We start from the raw sequence: 14609 nt of genomic DNA, 5'->3' as shown, positions 1-14609 counted from the left end.
CATTCACTGCCTTGTTTTTAGGGGTTGCTTTGGGCGGGTTGGTCGGTCAGGGAGAAATAGACCTTTTGGATAGGCATGGACGTACAGCGGAGCTCAAACAGACGCATTGGAAATATGATACGCGCGTACTAATGCAAAGGTTAGACGAATGTCACAACGTAGCCTCCACTATGGCCCAAACCGGTGCTGTTAAGGTAGAATCACAGGTCACTGAAGAATGAAGTCAGCACCTACCTAGGTAGGTATGTACAGACGCACATACAAAACTGAATTCGGTGCCTGAATCCGGGCAAGCCAGAAGTGACATGGATCAAAAACGCCATGTTTGACCAGATCGCGGTAGTGGCACAATTACACGGCCGATTCTGGCAATCCTCAACTTTGAGGCTGGATAGCGGTAACGCCGATGGAGCGATACCCAAGCCGGGCAATCGTAAGTGATTAGGTAGTTTGACTTGAATACAAGCTTAAACTTGATTCAATTCAAAGATGCAATCGATTAGTCTATAGTGTGAGGTTATGTTATCCCTTTTGCCCAAGGGATGGATTGTTGAAGTCGACCTCAAGCAGTCCCTTCAGCCCTTTAGCTCTTGGGATAGGGAGAAGTGACCAACAACAGACAAGGCCAAAAAGGCTTAGTCGACGCACGTCCAAGGGAATCAAGCAATAACGGATCTATTTTAAGGTCAAACTAAACCAAACGAAACGTGGACCTGCATCTGCAGACCCGTTACGTTGCCGAGGCAGGGCAGGGTTAGATTTAGATCAGGTACGAGTGAGCAGAGGAGAGGAGAGAAGGATCTTTGTTCAAGCTGTCTTTATACGAGCTTGATTGGTGAATTCGTATTTTGTGTTGCGCAAGCACTTTGGGGGTCGATCATTGGAGGTAGCGTAATATGGATGGATGAAAGGTTTCATGGTTCCGCGGGTCTCCGCAGCCCGCCGTTAGAACCTTTGGATACCTAAGGTAATTAGGGTGTAGTAGCTAAGGTAGTTAGTTACCTAGTAGTTAGCTGAAGGCTTAGACATGATCACTTTGTCTGTGCCTGTTCTGATTGAAGGGACTCACCTGACGCTCTCACGTGTCAGAAACTAACAAAGTTGTTAGTATTAAGTTAGTAGGTAGTCAGGCAGAGAAAAGAGGTTCCGAGAAACAACCACATCATCTCGTCTCATGCACGGAGCATAGAGAATGGAGAATGGGCCGTAACCGACCGTTTCACGGACAGCAAAACAAAACACGCGACTTTGTCAACACACTACGACGTTGCACCTGTACCCAACCTAAGGTACCTAGGTAGGTAGGTTAGTAGGTACTTAGCTTAGGTAGCAAGGTCAATGAGCCAAAGAAGTGTTGGTTTGTTGCACAGCAACTCGTCCAAGGCTCTGCAGCCTCGAGTCACGAGTTTACGGTTGCGGTAGACTAGACGCTCAGGAACAAGATTGATTGACTTTGAGGCGTCAAGTTTACCCCGAATATCTAGCTCTGGATATGAGTGGAGTAGCCTGCGCTAGAGAGTGGAGGCTGTTTCGTGACGTGACGTGACCACCAGAAGAAGACCAGAACAGAACGGAGAGAGAGAGTCCAGCCAAAGAGACCCTGGTTTTGAAGGGCGCCTGATCATTGCAGGGACCCACGGGTGTTGTCCAGCTGAGTTGAGTTGGGTTGGTCTCTGAGGTGTTCATGGCTTCACTTGAACCCTCGAGTCGGTTCAGTAAGACAAGCTCTTATCTCTCTCCCGTCTTAACCAGATCAACTGATTCTGAGACGTTGTTGGGTGGCCCCCCCCAGCAATAGCCAAGAAAAGCTCTCTTAAAGTCTAGAAGCCAAAGATAGGTACCTAGGTACCGTTAGGGACCTTGGAATGACAGGGGTTGAGGTGCCGGTTACAGCGCTCACAGCTCTAGCCTTCAGGTCACCCCCGCCTAGAAACCTCCACTTACGGCACCATGCCGCGTGCGTCTCGTCCCCTCTCATGCCATGTCATTGATTCGAATGCATTGTCTTTTGTCGTGAATTGATAACCTTTGTAACTTTTATGATCTACTCTTTTCCCACTCCCCCATTGCCAAGAAGAGAGTTTACAGTTTCTTCTTTTTTTTTTTTTCCTTTGTGAGATCGATCTATCTATCACTGAACCTTACCGATTTGGCTTTGCAGTCAGCCACACTGACATCAACTTTCCTTATACTCACTTACTTGCCTTACTCACGTTGTTTGCCTGGCAACTGATACTGACTGACCTTCTTGTTACTCGAGTCTCCCGTCTCATAAAGCAAAGACCCGACCTAGGCCATGCCATAGTTTTCTCTCGCTCACTCACCTCTCCCCGTCTCCGAGTGCTCCCATCGGAGCTTCACTTCCTTAAGTCTTCCTTTCTTCCATCCTCTTCTCCAAAAACAAAAAAGAGAGTGACCAGCGGATGATCGGCCTAGACCAGAGGTGACGTCTTTGGTTTATGTGACTTGTATATCTCCGAGTGACCCCAAGCCCAAGCCCAAACCCAAATCGAAACCCCAAGGTCACCTCACTCACACCTCAGCTCACCAGCACCAACCTCTCGTTCTCTCTCTTTTATCCTCCTCCTCCTCCTTCTTCCTTTCTCTCTCACCCCGTACCCTCGTCTCCATTCACCTATTTTGGAGGTTTTTGTTTTTGTACAGTCGCTCAAAATGCGTCCTCCGCGCGTCTTTGTTCTTATACTCTTTATCGCAGCCTCTCTCCTCCTCTTCTGTCGCGCTATATCATCCTCGCTCCGTACCGCCTACGCCGATTACCCCGCTGGTAACTTCAGGTCTAGACAAAAGACTGACTCCAAGTCGTCTCAGTCTCGGTCGCATGATGATGATTCAGAAAAGTCTCCAAAGTCCGTTTGGAACTCCATGTACTACAACACCCCATTCTCATTATTTCCGCCAAATGCTGCCATCAGCTTGACCGACGACAACAGCACCTCCTTTGCCGCCCGTCCTGCCGCTTTTGGTCCCAAGCTCGCTATGCGAGGTCTAAGTGGTCAGCTGTGGGTGGGCAGCGGTTTCGCAGAGGATGCTCTTATACACGGTACCGGCGAATTGGGCTGCAGCGACACACCAGGATGGAATGAGAGAGCAGAGGCCATTGCTCTGCACAAGGCCTTAAGGGCTGCTGTCCCTTCTATTTCGACTACCAGATCCAGCACTTCTGTCCGTGCTAAGCGAAGCAGAGTCGTAATCCCCAACGCTGGCAATGGTCACACCACCTCCAGCCATGTCTCTGTCATCCATGACCATTCCGAAATCGACGGGAAAGTGGCGCTACTAATGCGAGGCGGTTGCGGTTTTCTCGACAAAGTAATGTGGGCGCAGCGAAGAGGCGCTCTCGCCGTCATTGTTGGTGATAACCAGAAAGGCGGCCCTCTTATTCAGATGTTTGCGCATGGCCCTGAAGTCGATAACGTCACCATTCCATCCGTTTTCACTGCTCGCACGACCGCGCAGTTGCTGTCTGCGCTAACGCAACCGGGGAGCTTTATTGAAGATACATTAGACAACCAAGGCAATCCTGTTCTCAGAGTTCAGAGAGGTCCCAAGTCTAGGAAGCACAGTAGACAAGGCGTCAAGTCCACGATTACCGCCTCCACCCACGATAGACGATCTACCGACGGCAGCCACAGCCAAATTGAAGGACAATCTACCAAACCAGCCAGTAAAAAGCGAAAGACAGCGCTTAGATATTCCAGGAAAACATTCACCAGGAAAAACAAGGTTGTCAGAGGATCATCCAAAGAAATTCGAAGCCCCCTCTTATCTGAGGATAATTACGACGACTGGAGGCATCCTGGATCCAGAAGGTTTAAACCTGTAATTCCATCCAAGGCTTCCCTTGTTCGCGATCGCACGAGTGACGACGACCTTGAACCCGACGAGGAAGAAATTCTGGTTGAATTCTTGACAGAGGATGATGATAACGTCCTCGACTTTTCCCACGAACGAAGTGACGAGGGACATGACGAGCCCGACGACGCCGATGATGACGCACACGATGGGCTTTGGGTCACCATCACTCCCACGAGTAATGCTAGCCCGTTTTTCGATACGCTTCTCGTACTGGTCGTTAGCCCGCTAGTCACTCTGAGTTTCGTATACGCCCTTTTGATTCTTCGCGCTAGAATCCGCCGAAGGCGCTGGAGAGCTCCGAAGTCAGTCGTGGAACGCCTGCCCGTGCGCACGTTCCATACAGTCGCTCCCTCGCCGCCTTTGACCCCGAGAACTCCTTCACCGTCCGCTCCGACACCAACCACTCCTCTACTACAGGAAACTCCCTCGCGGCCACGACCTCGGTCGAGAGGCTCAACGGGTACTCCCGAAGAAGAAACGCAATCTAGTGACGCCATACCAACACCTTCAAACCCAACCAGGAACAATGCTCGATCTGAGCGCGAGAAGGGCTCTGGTGGGTTTTCTGCTGAGTGGAAAAAGTACATGGGACGTCAAGTCGAATGTGTGGTGTGTCTTGAGGAATACGTCGATGGCGTGAGCCAGGTCATGAGCCTCCCATGCGGTCACGAGTTTCACGTAGAGTGCATGTAAGTTCTCCAAATACATGCTAGTATGCAAGTCTCGTTTACTAACAGTCTATAGAACTCCCTGGTTGACGACTCGCCGACGAACTTGCCCCATCTGCAAGGGCGACGTAGTTCGATCTCTTGCTCATGGCTCATCATCTGAGCCGCATTACGAACCATATCGCGACGATGCAAGTGATGACGATGATGACGATGACGATGGAACTATTGCGGAGGGCTCTGGCTCTCGTTCTGATGACCATGAATCCGATCTTGAACAGGGATTGCTCACCAACGAAACCCGAACTTCGCGATGGAGTCGACACGACGGTTGGCTCAGTATTTTCTCCAGTGGCATTGGCAGGGCAAGGTCCCCCTCTCCTGAGGACCGCAACCGATGATGCTACAGATACCCTGCTTGTTATGGGCGGCGAGCCATATGACGTGGCGTTTTGTTTGTATAGGTTTGGAGTTTTCTGGTTATTATTTGGCGCAATGGATGGATAGCTAGCGCACTGGGATACAGAGCACAGGATGGATTGCTAGGACTTTAGAATATCACATATTTGAATTTGGTTATAGTCAATGGGTTGCGCATAATGGGTGTCAAGACACTTGCGCTGGGATAGGAATAGATATGGTATACCCTCATGGTCGGCTGTTGCATGTACTTTCCGGACCATCATGAATAATTAACAATTCACATTGCTTCATAACTTTCCCTGTTGTTTTATGAGGTCACATATTTGCAGGGGTTGGGATAATGTTGAACGCCGAATAAATACCACTGTCTATTTTTATCTTTGGATGACCCGAATTGTTTTTCAACATAACCCCTACCCTGTACTCTTAGATGTAACCCTTGAGAATGGCGGCCTCTGCGTTCAATATCGATGAACCAGCGGCACCAATGACGGCTGAAACGGTCAGTGTTAGGTAAGTCCAGAGGGGAAGATGCAAGACTCACTGTTGTGGCTCAGGGCTGTAAACTTAATGTCAAAAATGCCAGCCTCATCCTCACGAACACGGCCGACGCTGACAGTGTAGCCACGGCCAAGGTCGCGGTCCAGACGGGGCTGAGGGCGGTCAGGCTCATCGTCACCAAAGACCTTGATAGCGGGCTCAGGTGCCGAAGGGCATCCGAGAGCCTGGGCCTCACTCTTGTAATCCCGAAGAGCCTTACGAACCTCCTCAGCTGAAGGAGCAGGCTTGCGCTCAAAGCTCAAACTGACACATGCAGTGTGGCCGTCCATGACTGGAACACGGTTACAAGTGGCAGAGACACGGAGACCCTCTTGCTCAATGAAAGCAGTACCCTTGTCATCAAGGCGACCCAGAATCTTGCGGGCTTCAGTCTCGAGCTTGTCCTCCTCGCCAGAGATGAAGGGGACAATGTTATCGATGATATCCATGCTAGAGACTCCAGGGTAACCAGCGCCAGAAACGGCCTGCAGAGTAACGATGGAGACTGTAGAGATGGGTCCGAAAGCAGCCTGGAGAGCGGCGAAGGGAATAACGAGACCAATGACGGCGCAGTTGGAGTTGCACACGAGGAAGCCCTTGTTGAGAGAGCGAACAGAGCGCTGATGAGGGATGAGGTCGAGATGGGGGAGGTTGACGGTGGGAACGACGAGAGGCACCAGAGGATCGCGACGGTAGTTCTTTGCGTTGGAGAAGACAGGAATGTCGGCCTTGATAAACTCGAGCTCTGCAGGCACATAAAGTTAGTGATATCAGCTATTACCGATACGTGATGTGATAGAGAGGGATATACCGATATCGCCAGCGACGTCAGAGTCAAGACCACTGAAGACAACATCACAGTCCTTGAACTCCTCAGCCTTGCATTCTCTCACAACCATCTCGGCAATATCGCCCATGGGCGCAGCCTGCTTCCATCGTACGGCATCCTTGTACTTCTTGCCGGCGGAACGAGATGAGGCGCCGATGGCGTGGAGGGTGAGGTATGGGTGCTGAGCGAGGAGGAGGATGAAGCGCTGGCCTACAGAGCCAGTGGCGCCGAGGACACCTGGAGATGGATCAGTATTGATGCTAAATAGGTACGTATGTAGACGTTGTCATGGAAAGGATAGTGGTGGTGCGAAATCGGATAGAGAGGGTGGGTGTTGAGGGCGACGTACCGCACTTCTTGGTAGGGAATTGAGAGGCCATTGTGGGTGTATGTTTGCTACAGAATCAATGAGACTCTTGGCGGCGAAGAGGTCAAGAGAGTCACTCAAAGATACCGACGTTGGGGAGTTGTTGATGCTTAAATTTTGGCGTTGAGGCGAGTGAGTCTTAATGAAAGTACCGACCGAGTAGGTAGTAAGTACATAACCCCGCCAAACTTCCGACCCCGTCATCGGAGATGAGTCGTGTGTAACCCCACTATGGCATGAGAGTGCTCTCATGGGTCGAGTTTATCGTCGAATGAAAGACTTCAGTTTTTCAATTGGTCGCATCTAGAACGTTTCATGACTGGCAAAGCACATGTTAAAAAGACTCATTGAATGGATAAGTAAGAAAAACCCTCCGAAGAGTTATAATTCGACCCGAAGCATTATGTCATGTCATGCACCTCTATCCCGAGGGTGTCCCAGTATTGATGGATTGTGAGCTTAGGTACCTTATTCAAAGCTTCACCCTTCCTTCATGTAACAAACTTCTCAAATGCAATGCATATGAACAAAGGAATGAAACGCCATTTCATGCACATTAGAACCTCCAAGAACCTCCCTTCGTCCACCACAAAATGTAATTGCCATGTCTTGTCTCGTCTTGTCGATTGCGATCTAAGGTTCAATTGCGCTCTCTCGCTCATCGTTGGAGTAAATTCGGAACTGGACGAAGATGATGAGATCCTCAGCAATGGTGCCCAGAGAGCCAAGCAACCAAGGAAGCGCGTTCAGCAAGTACTTCTTGTCTTGGGAGTAGGCTACCAGGCTGATGCCATAAGTGAGGTTGCCACTCATTGAGAGCATAAAGAAAAGCAATGCGAGACCTGCAGATTATTAGCCTCGTCCATTGATTGCAAGCAAGCAGTGATCAACATACCCTCGCATGACTTTTCCCGGTGGTTCTTGATAATTTGGGGAATTCGAGCACAGAGATAGAGCGCTGCGCTGATGTAGCCCAGAATAAGTCCAGCAAGCTCCATTGGGTTCTGGGCCTCTTCAGGCGCATCGGGGGTACCAGGGTCACCGCTCTCCCAAGCACCGACCTTGTACGAGACAAACCAACCAGCGAACCCAATGACGTACACAGCGAGCAGGCTCAAGGTGTTGTGAAGCCAAGGCTTGCTATCGGGGGTTTCGTCTTCGCCTGTCACAATCTTCCTCAATGGGTCCATCGAGGACTCGGTATGTGTCGCATGGCGGCGCTGAGACCCAGGGAGGCCGAAAGAAGAGCTTCGTCTACGGGACCCGTTGATCAGAGGAGACTCTTCTGTAGGATCGCTTGATCGACGTTCCCCAGCGCGACTCGCCCGGCGGGCATTAAGGGCATTGTAGTAGACGGCCTGGCCGATGAGGACGATATCGGCAATGCAGAAGTATCCTGCTAGGGCAATTGCAGTGGGAGCTAGGTGGGTGAACAAGGCTCCTAGAAAGCAGTTAGCCAAACTGAAAGTTGGCGTGGTGGCAAGCCACTTCTAGCCGATGTCAAATTTTTTGACCAGGGCGGCATCAGACAATGGCGTAGCAATGGTATTTGTCTCTGTGCCGAAGACAAATTTTGATTATGGGGGATTCAGGTAGGAATGAGAACTAACCGATGAGGTTTGTGATATCGCCCAAGAGCCAGACGACCAGAAAGGCCATACTGAGGCCATCGGCGCTCTTGGCCTTGTAATTGGCGAACAATTGGGGTAACTGCAGAGCATCGTTAGCCAAGATGGGGGAGAATTAAGGTCGCGCATGCAATTAAATGTGAATGCGAATGCGAATGCAACACAAGGACGCGCGAATGGGAGAAGAGAGAGGGACGCACGAGGAGACATATCCAAGAGGTCAAGCTGATGCTACCAAAAATGCCCGACAGAGCCAACGTGACCGGTAACGCATGCGCCGCAGCGGCGATTGAGGTTGAGGCCAACAGTGGCATCGTCGTCGTATTCGAAGGTGTTGAAGATGGTAAAATCGAGGAGGAGGAGGAGGAGAAGGAGGAGAATGAGAAGAAGTTTAGATAAGGTCGATCAGATCAAGTAGAAGAGGAAGAGGAAGAGGGTGGTGCGACAAAGGTGGGTATCACGAGGGCAGCCAGCGACAAAGAGAGATCGAGTGAATGAATGTAGATCCAATTCCAGAAGGAGGCTCTGTTCTGATTCAGAGTTTTTTCTCTCTTTCTTTTTCTTCTGGTTGTAGTCTGAAGACGAAAAAAAGAGTAAGATGGAGCAAAAATATTTCAATAAGCAACAAAGTTTGATGTTCCACGAACAACGGTTAACCATACCAAACTCAGGTAAAGCAAAGCAAAGCACTGCAGATACAGATACAGATACAGAACAGACACAGACACAATCACATACTCAGATAAGAAATCCCCATGGGAGGTCGGCCCCGTTGTCGGGTTCAACAGTGGAGGTCTTATCGATCCGTTTGGTAACTGGTCATCGTGTATTGGCCAGTCGAGAGCGCTTATCGTTCAAAGTGACGCACTGGGCTTGGAGATCTTGTGAGCTAATAAAATATGGAGAACTCGCAGGCATTCCAAGGCGCGTGAGTCTTTTTGTGTGAGCCTGTCCTGCCTGTGAGATGCAGGGTCTATCTCCTCCGATAAGAGGCCGATTGACCCTTATCGTGATAGTACTAAGTTACCTTAGGTATTGTCCATCCAGTTCAAGCGACTAACATATGAACTAAACTCGTGGTATTGAGAACTCATGCAGTAACTAACACTGCCTTTGTGATAAACTATCGACCTCAGCTCTTCAAGCTAGAGCAAACCTCAGCAGCCTCAGCTCCATTCTTCCCAGCCACTTTCAATGTTTCACCGTAGAGCGGCACATGCCCGCCATGATTCGCCATAAGCTTGCCTATTCCGCCTCCAGTAGCTAGACCCCTGACAGCTCATGAGCAAACTATCGATCATGCTCCAGAACTAACGTAAACATAGGCGGCCTTAGCCAACCGCTTCGCGCTCAGCTCTCCAGCTTCAAACGCTTTGGTCCAATCTAGAATTCGTCTCTTTCTAATCCGTAACCTTGAGCTTAAGCGTGCTCATCTTTTAAACGTCTCCATCTCCCTGTTGAAGCTTTGCTTTGATTCTATTCCCTTCGTTTCGTGACTGATAAGCCTGCTGCATTCCATAGCGCTCCAGACCTAGCTACCTTACCTAGCGACCGCCCTCACTCTGTTATGATGAAGCTCCTCTCAGCTGGCGCACTGGCTCTTGGCCTCGCTAACTTGCCTAGCACTTTTGCTTGGGGCAGTGAGTTCATTGATTCGTCACAAAACAATTGTTCAATAAGCTCACATATCACAGGTCTCGGTCATATCACCACTGCTTACCTCGCCAGTCATTTTGTCGCAAACACCACCGAAGCTCACCTAAAGTATATTCTCTATAATGACGAGGAAGACTACCTTGCGAAAATAGCATCATGGGCAGACTCGATTCGCTACACAGATTGGGGTCGATACACCAAGACCTTTCACTTCATCGACGCTCACGACAGCCCTCCTAACAAGTGTGACGTCGACTTTGAGCGTGATTGCAAGGACGATGGATGTGTTCTCACCGCCCTCAAGAACTACACCCAGCAATCAGTTGAGCCTCAGCTGCCCTTCTGGCAGCGCAACCAGGCCGCCAAGTTTGTCGTTCACTTTATCGGAGATCTGCACCAGCCTCTACATAACGAGAATGTCGAAAAGGGTGGCAACGGTCTTGCAGTGACATTTGACGGCCGCACATTCAACCTCCACCACGTCTGGGACAGCTCTATCGCTGAGAAGCTGTTGGGTGGTCTGCACGGCGACCCCTTCAAGCTCGCCAACAACTGGGCCAACCAGCTTGCAGTCGAGATCACAGACGGCAAGTTCGCAGAGGCAAAAGACGCGTGGTTGAAGGATCTAGACTTCAGTGACCCCATCAGCACGGCACTTGCTTGGTCCCGAGAGGCCAATGCGCTCGTCTGCACTCACGGTAAGTCGATTACCCCAGCAACGGCTGCCGCATTTGCAACTCGTCTCTAACATGGATCTACAGTTCTGCCCGAAGGTGCCGATGCCATTGTCGGTCAGGAACTGGGAGGCGAGTACTTTGAAAAGGCTGCCCCTGTCATTGAGGAGCAGGTTGCCAAGGCCGGTTACAGAATGGCTGCCTGGCTGGACAAGATCGTTGAGGCTTACAAGGATGTTGAGCAGAAGCAGATGTCCGAGGAGCTCTGATTTATTGTGTATGTAGATTAGAATGTTCTGGATATTCTGCAGCTGGTGGTTTCTCATGAATAAATGTGTCATGGTCATTGAGAATGCAACCTTTGTGATTATAAACTTGGGCTATTTGATGCTCCGCGATATATACACAATATCTTCAATAGTGAATTCCAAGACCACGAAATGCCATGTGGAATCAATGTGCGTGCCTTGGTCCAGAATTTCAAAACATGACATCATTTCAATTAGGAGAATTGAATGATTCAGGCTCGCTTCGTGATCATGATTCATCCAGTGTCAGTCCAAGCCTGAGACGAGTGATCAGTCAACAATTGCTGAAGGATTTTGCAAAAATGCGGATGAAACAGGAACTTTGGGGAAACCGCAAATGTCTTATCGATATTGTAAGCTTAAAATACTGAGTGAGATATTGTTACAGGTCCTGTTACAGGGCACTGTTTGGATGCTACCTCATGGCTGCAACGCCAACATACCTACCTAGGTACCTTGGGGCATTAATGCTATTGCTAGTCTGCGACATACCTGCAACGCGCCTCCAACTTGTCTGTCAGTCGTGAGAACTGGTTGGATAGAGCTTAGATCTGATTGAAAAGTCCGGATGAGATTTAGACTGAACTCAATTAGTCTCAATGTGCCTGAGTTTGTGAGTAAGAATCTTTCTGAATCTCAGACAAGCTGTTAGGTTGGCAGGAATTCGTGAGCATATATCGTGATATGATATAGCAGTATACCTAGGCAGTATACCTAGTAGCTAGTAGCTAGGGTTGTTGGTCTTTCTCTCTTGGCATTATGAGCTACCTACCTAGGCATTAGAAACAGAACGAATTCATAATTACAAAGTTGTTGATGGTGGACGAGTCAAGTCGGCAATCACAAAAATCCCCCATCCCAGAGAGGACATCGTCTATTATTCATCAGATTTTCTCGATCTAGTTGATGAGTTTTCCGTTACAGGGCGGACACTCTCCGACACTGGGGCTTAACAATGGTAGTTTCGAACATCAGTGGACGAAACGCACTGTGCTTGGAGTTATAGGCACCCTGGCAACTAGCTAGATGCAGGTACGGGTTGGCGCATGCTCTGATTGGCTGCGCAACCAGTTACACAACACCAATTGGGAAGGAGGGGGCACGGGCTGAGACGTCTGCAGCCACATCCCATCTCCAACGTCAACTCCTAACTTGGATCTCTACTATTACATACCTACTCACTCAATCACCTCTCGGAGATATGACCATCCGCCAAGACTAGCCAAGCGCTAAGGAAATACACTGCACTCGCTTACAATCGACTAACATTCTCCAACGTCCCTGTTACACCACCTGAGAACAGCCATCTCGACCTGGGCTGCCCTGACTAACAGAGAGCCCAGCCCGAACAGGCATCCCAACTCTGGACCCCTTGGCCAAGCCGTCAGGTCGCTTCTGCCGCTGTCTCATGTTTTCGTTTCTCGGTCTCAGAAGTCCTAGGCAGCCAGCAGTGTCACTGTGCTCCACGATGTTCTGTCTTGGTGTTTCTCATCAAGTTTGATCGCTGCCCCCTTGCCTCTCAAGCGAGAGATGGATCTTGGGTACTGTTGCTCGCTCCAGCCGTCATCCATGGAGTTGTGACCCTGAACCGGGCCCCTTCAACCGCCCAGATGCCATCCGGTCTGATGTGCAAGCCCGAGACGTTGAATTGTCTGGGATTGTCATAATGGAAGCCAGCCTCTTTTCTCGGCAACTTCGTTTCCGATCATCATCTCCAGTTTTCCCCGATGCTTTAAACCCTCGTCCCTTCGTCCCAAACTCGTACCATCTTGTCTTCTCTTCAGCTCTGGTAGTGTCTCTTTCTTTCATTCGTTCCTTTGAGACCAAGTCGACTTTACTGTGACCATTCTTTTTTCTTTATTTCGAATTGGTCTGGCACCGTTCGAAAACTTTTATACAACATTGTATTTGCCCTCGGCTTCATTTCCTTTTTCACTTTCTCTCGGCAAGATCAACATAAAGTCATCACAATGCAGGTCAAAGGCGTAATCATCGCTCTTTTGGGCATCTCTGCCATTACAGAAGCTGCTGTTGTTCAAAAACGACACCCCCTGGCTCGCGCTCTCCAACGACGACAATTCGGCGGCGGTCGATTTGGAGGTGGTGGCCGTGGAGGAGGCGGTGGCGGCAACAATGGTGGTCAGGCCAACAATGGCGGAAACAACAATGGCCAAGCTAACAACGGCGGTAACAACGGCGGCAATAATAATGGAGGCAACAACGGAGGCGGCAACGGCGGTGGCGGCAACACTCTGGACGCCAACGCCGTGCAAACTGGTTCGCAGCAAGATGGCAACAACCCTGGATCGGATGAGCAAGCTGCCTCTGCAACGCAAGTCACATCTACCTTTACTTGAGAAAACCTGGCAACTAACAAGACTTAGGGATGCCAACAACTTCATCAACTTCTGTGCTGGCCAGACACTCACCAATGGAGAGCAAAACCGGGACGGCTCGTGTAACGGTATTCGTAAGTTTTACGATTTACTCTTTCCTCTCTACACATACTGACTCCCACAGCTATGGGAAAGATTCCTGGAGCCAACAACATGGTTTCTTCAGTCTTCACATCGCCTCAAAACGGCGACAACGTTCAAGCCAATCAAGACTTTGATATCTCAGTGCAGTTTATCAACTTTGCACCTGGCTCGTTCACTAATGCAACAACCACCTACTATTCTGCTCCTCAGGACCTAGACGGTGGTGGTAACATCATCGGTCATACCCACGTCACTGTCCAGGACACTGGCGATAGTCTGAACCCTACTCAGCCTTTGGACCCTCAGCAATTTGCCTTCTTCAAGGGTATCAACGATGCTGGAAACGGCCAAGGTCTCCTCACTGCCAAGGTCGACGGCGGTCTGCCTGCCGGCAACTACCGTATCTGCAGTATGTCTGCCGCATCCAACCATCAGCCAGTCCTCATGCCTGTTGCTCAGAGAGGAGCACAGGATGACTGCATTCGTATCACCGTTGGAGGTGGCAACGGCGGCGGCGGCGGCAACAATGGAGGTAACAACGGTGGCAACAACGGAGGTCAGGGCGGCAACAATGCAGGTAACAACGGAGGTCAAGGTGGTGGCCAGAACGGCGGCAACCAAGGTGGCCAAGGTGGTCAAAACGGAGGCCAGAATGGCGGAGACCAAGCAGCTGATGCCGGTGGTGACCAGAATGCTGGTGGCCAAGGTGGTGATCAGAACGGAGGTCAGCAGGGAGGAGACCAGAACGGAGGAGACCAAGCAGCTGATGCCGGCGGTGACCAGAATGCTGGTGGCCAGGGTGGTGATCAAAACGGAGGTCAAGGAGGAGATCAGGGCGGCCAAGGTGGTAACCAGAATGGCGGCGGTGGTCAGGGAGGTCAAGGCGGACAAGGTGGCAACGGAGGTGGCTTCGGTAGAGGTGGCTTCGGTAGAGGTGGCTTCGGTGGTTTCCAGGCGGCTTCGGCAGGGGATGGGTCTGGCAACAAGACAGCCTCAGCAGCATGAAGTTTATGACTGGATATCAAAGAGGGATAGACAGAGCCATTCGACTTGGCCGTGGCCCTGGCGGTTTTCGGTGTGAGTATCAGTGGTGGTACCTAATTCGAGAATAGTATTTCGCTCGAACAAGGACAGTAATCAGGGTGGAGTTTGGGTGTATG

The 14609-nt window shown here is 50.3% G+C and overlaps 5 protein-coding genes across 5 annotated transcripts; 3 read left to right on the top strand and 2 right to left on the bottom strand.

Moving 5' to 3' along the window:
• Positions 1 to 2673: 2673 nt before the first annotated feature.
• Positions 2674 to 4945, top strand: FSUBG_8239 (e3 ubiquitin ligase RNF13; the record flags this gene model as incomplete). Its single annotated transcript, XM_036686626.1, has 2 exons — positions 2674 to 4565; positions 4621 to 4945. The coding sequence occupies 2 exons, from the start codon at positions 2674 to 2676 to the stop codon at positions 4943 to 4945; spliced, it is 2217 nt and encodes a 738-aa protein (XP_036536288.1).
• Positions 4946 to 5393: 448 nt separating this feature from the next.
• On the bottom strand, positions 5394 to 6716 carry FSUBG_8238 (aspartate-semialdehyde dehydrogenase; the record flags this gene model as incomplete). The annotated part of the gene is made up of 4 exons (XM_036686625.1): positions 5394 to 5461; positions 5512 to 6252; positions 6319 to 6573; positions 6686 to 6716. The coding sequence occupies 4 exons, from the start codon at positions 6714 to 6716 to the stop codon at positions 5394 to 5396; spliced, it is 1095 nt and encodes a 364-aa protein (XP_036536287.1).
• A 620-nt stretch (positions 6717 to 7336) lies between these two features.
• Positions 7337 to 8362, bottom strand: FSUBG_8237 (uncharacterized protein; the record flags this gene model as incomplete). The annotated part of the gene is made up of 3 exons (XM_036686624.1): positions 7337 to 7545; positions 7599 to 8144; positions 8314 to 8362. The coding sequence occupies 3 exons, from the start codon at positions 8360 to 8362 to the stop codon at positions 7337 to 7339; spliced, it is 804 nt and encodes a 267-aa protein (XP_036536286.1).
• Positions 8363 to 8571: 209 nt separating this feature from the next.
• On the top strand, positions 8572 to 10930 carry FSUBG_8236 (nuclease S1 precursor; the record flags this gene model as incomplete). Its single annotated transcript, XM_036686623.1, has 5 exons — positions 8572 to 8720; positions 9045 to 9215; positions 9853 to 9971; positions 10026 to 10685; positions 10749 to 10930. The coding sequence occupies 5 exons, from the start codon at positions 8572 to 8574 to the stop codon at positions 10928 to 10930; spliced, it is 1281 nt and encodes a 426-aa protein (XP_036536285.1).
• A 2009-nt stretch (positions 10931 to 12939) lies between these two features.
• FSUBG_8235 (uncharacterized protein) lies at positions 12940 to 14454 on the top strand (the record flags this gene model as incomplete). Its single annotated transcript, XM_036686622.1, has 3 exons — positions 12940 to 13305; positions 13391 to 13439; positions 13490 to 14454. 3 exons carry the CDS (start codon positions 12940 to 12942, stop codon positions 14452 to 14454), a joined length of 1380 nt encoding a protein of 459 aa, XP_036536284.1.
• Between the last annotated feature and the right edge of the window lie 155 nt (positions 14455 to 14609).

This window comes from Fusarium subglutinans, assembly GCF_013396075.1.
Source record: "Fusarium subglutinans strain NRRL 66333 chromosome Unknown NRRL66333_c0000111, whole genome shotgun sequence".
Taxonomy (NCBI): domain Eukaryota; kingdom Fungi; phylum Ascomycota; class Sordariomycetes; order Hypocreales; family Nectriaceae; genus Fusarium; species Fusarium subglutinans.
Note: the sequence above shows the minus strand (reverse complement) of the source record. Positions and strands in the feature narration are given on the sequence as shown.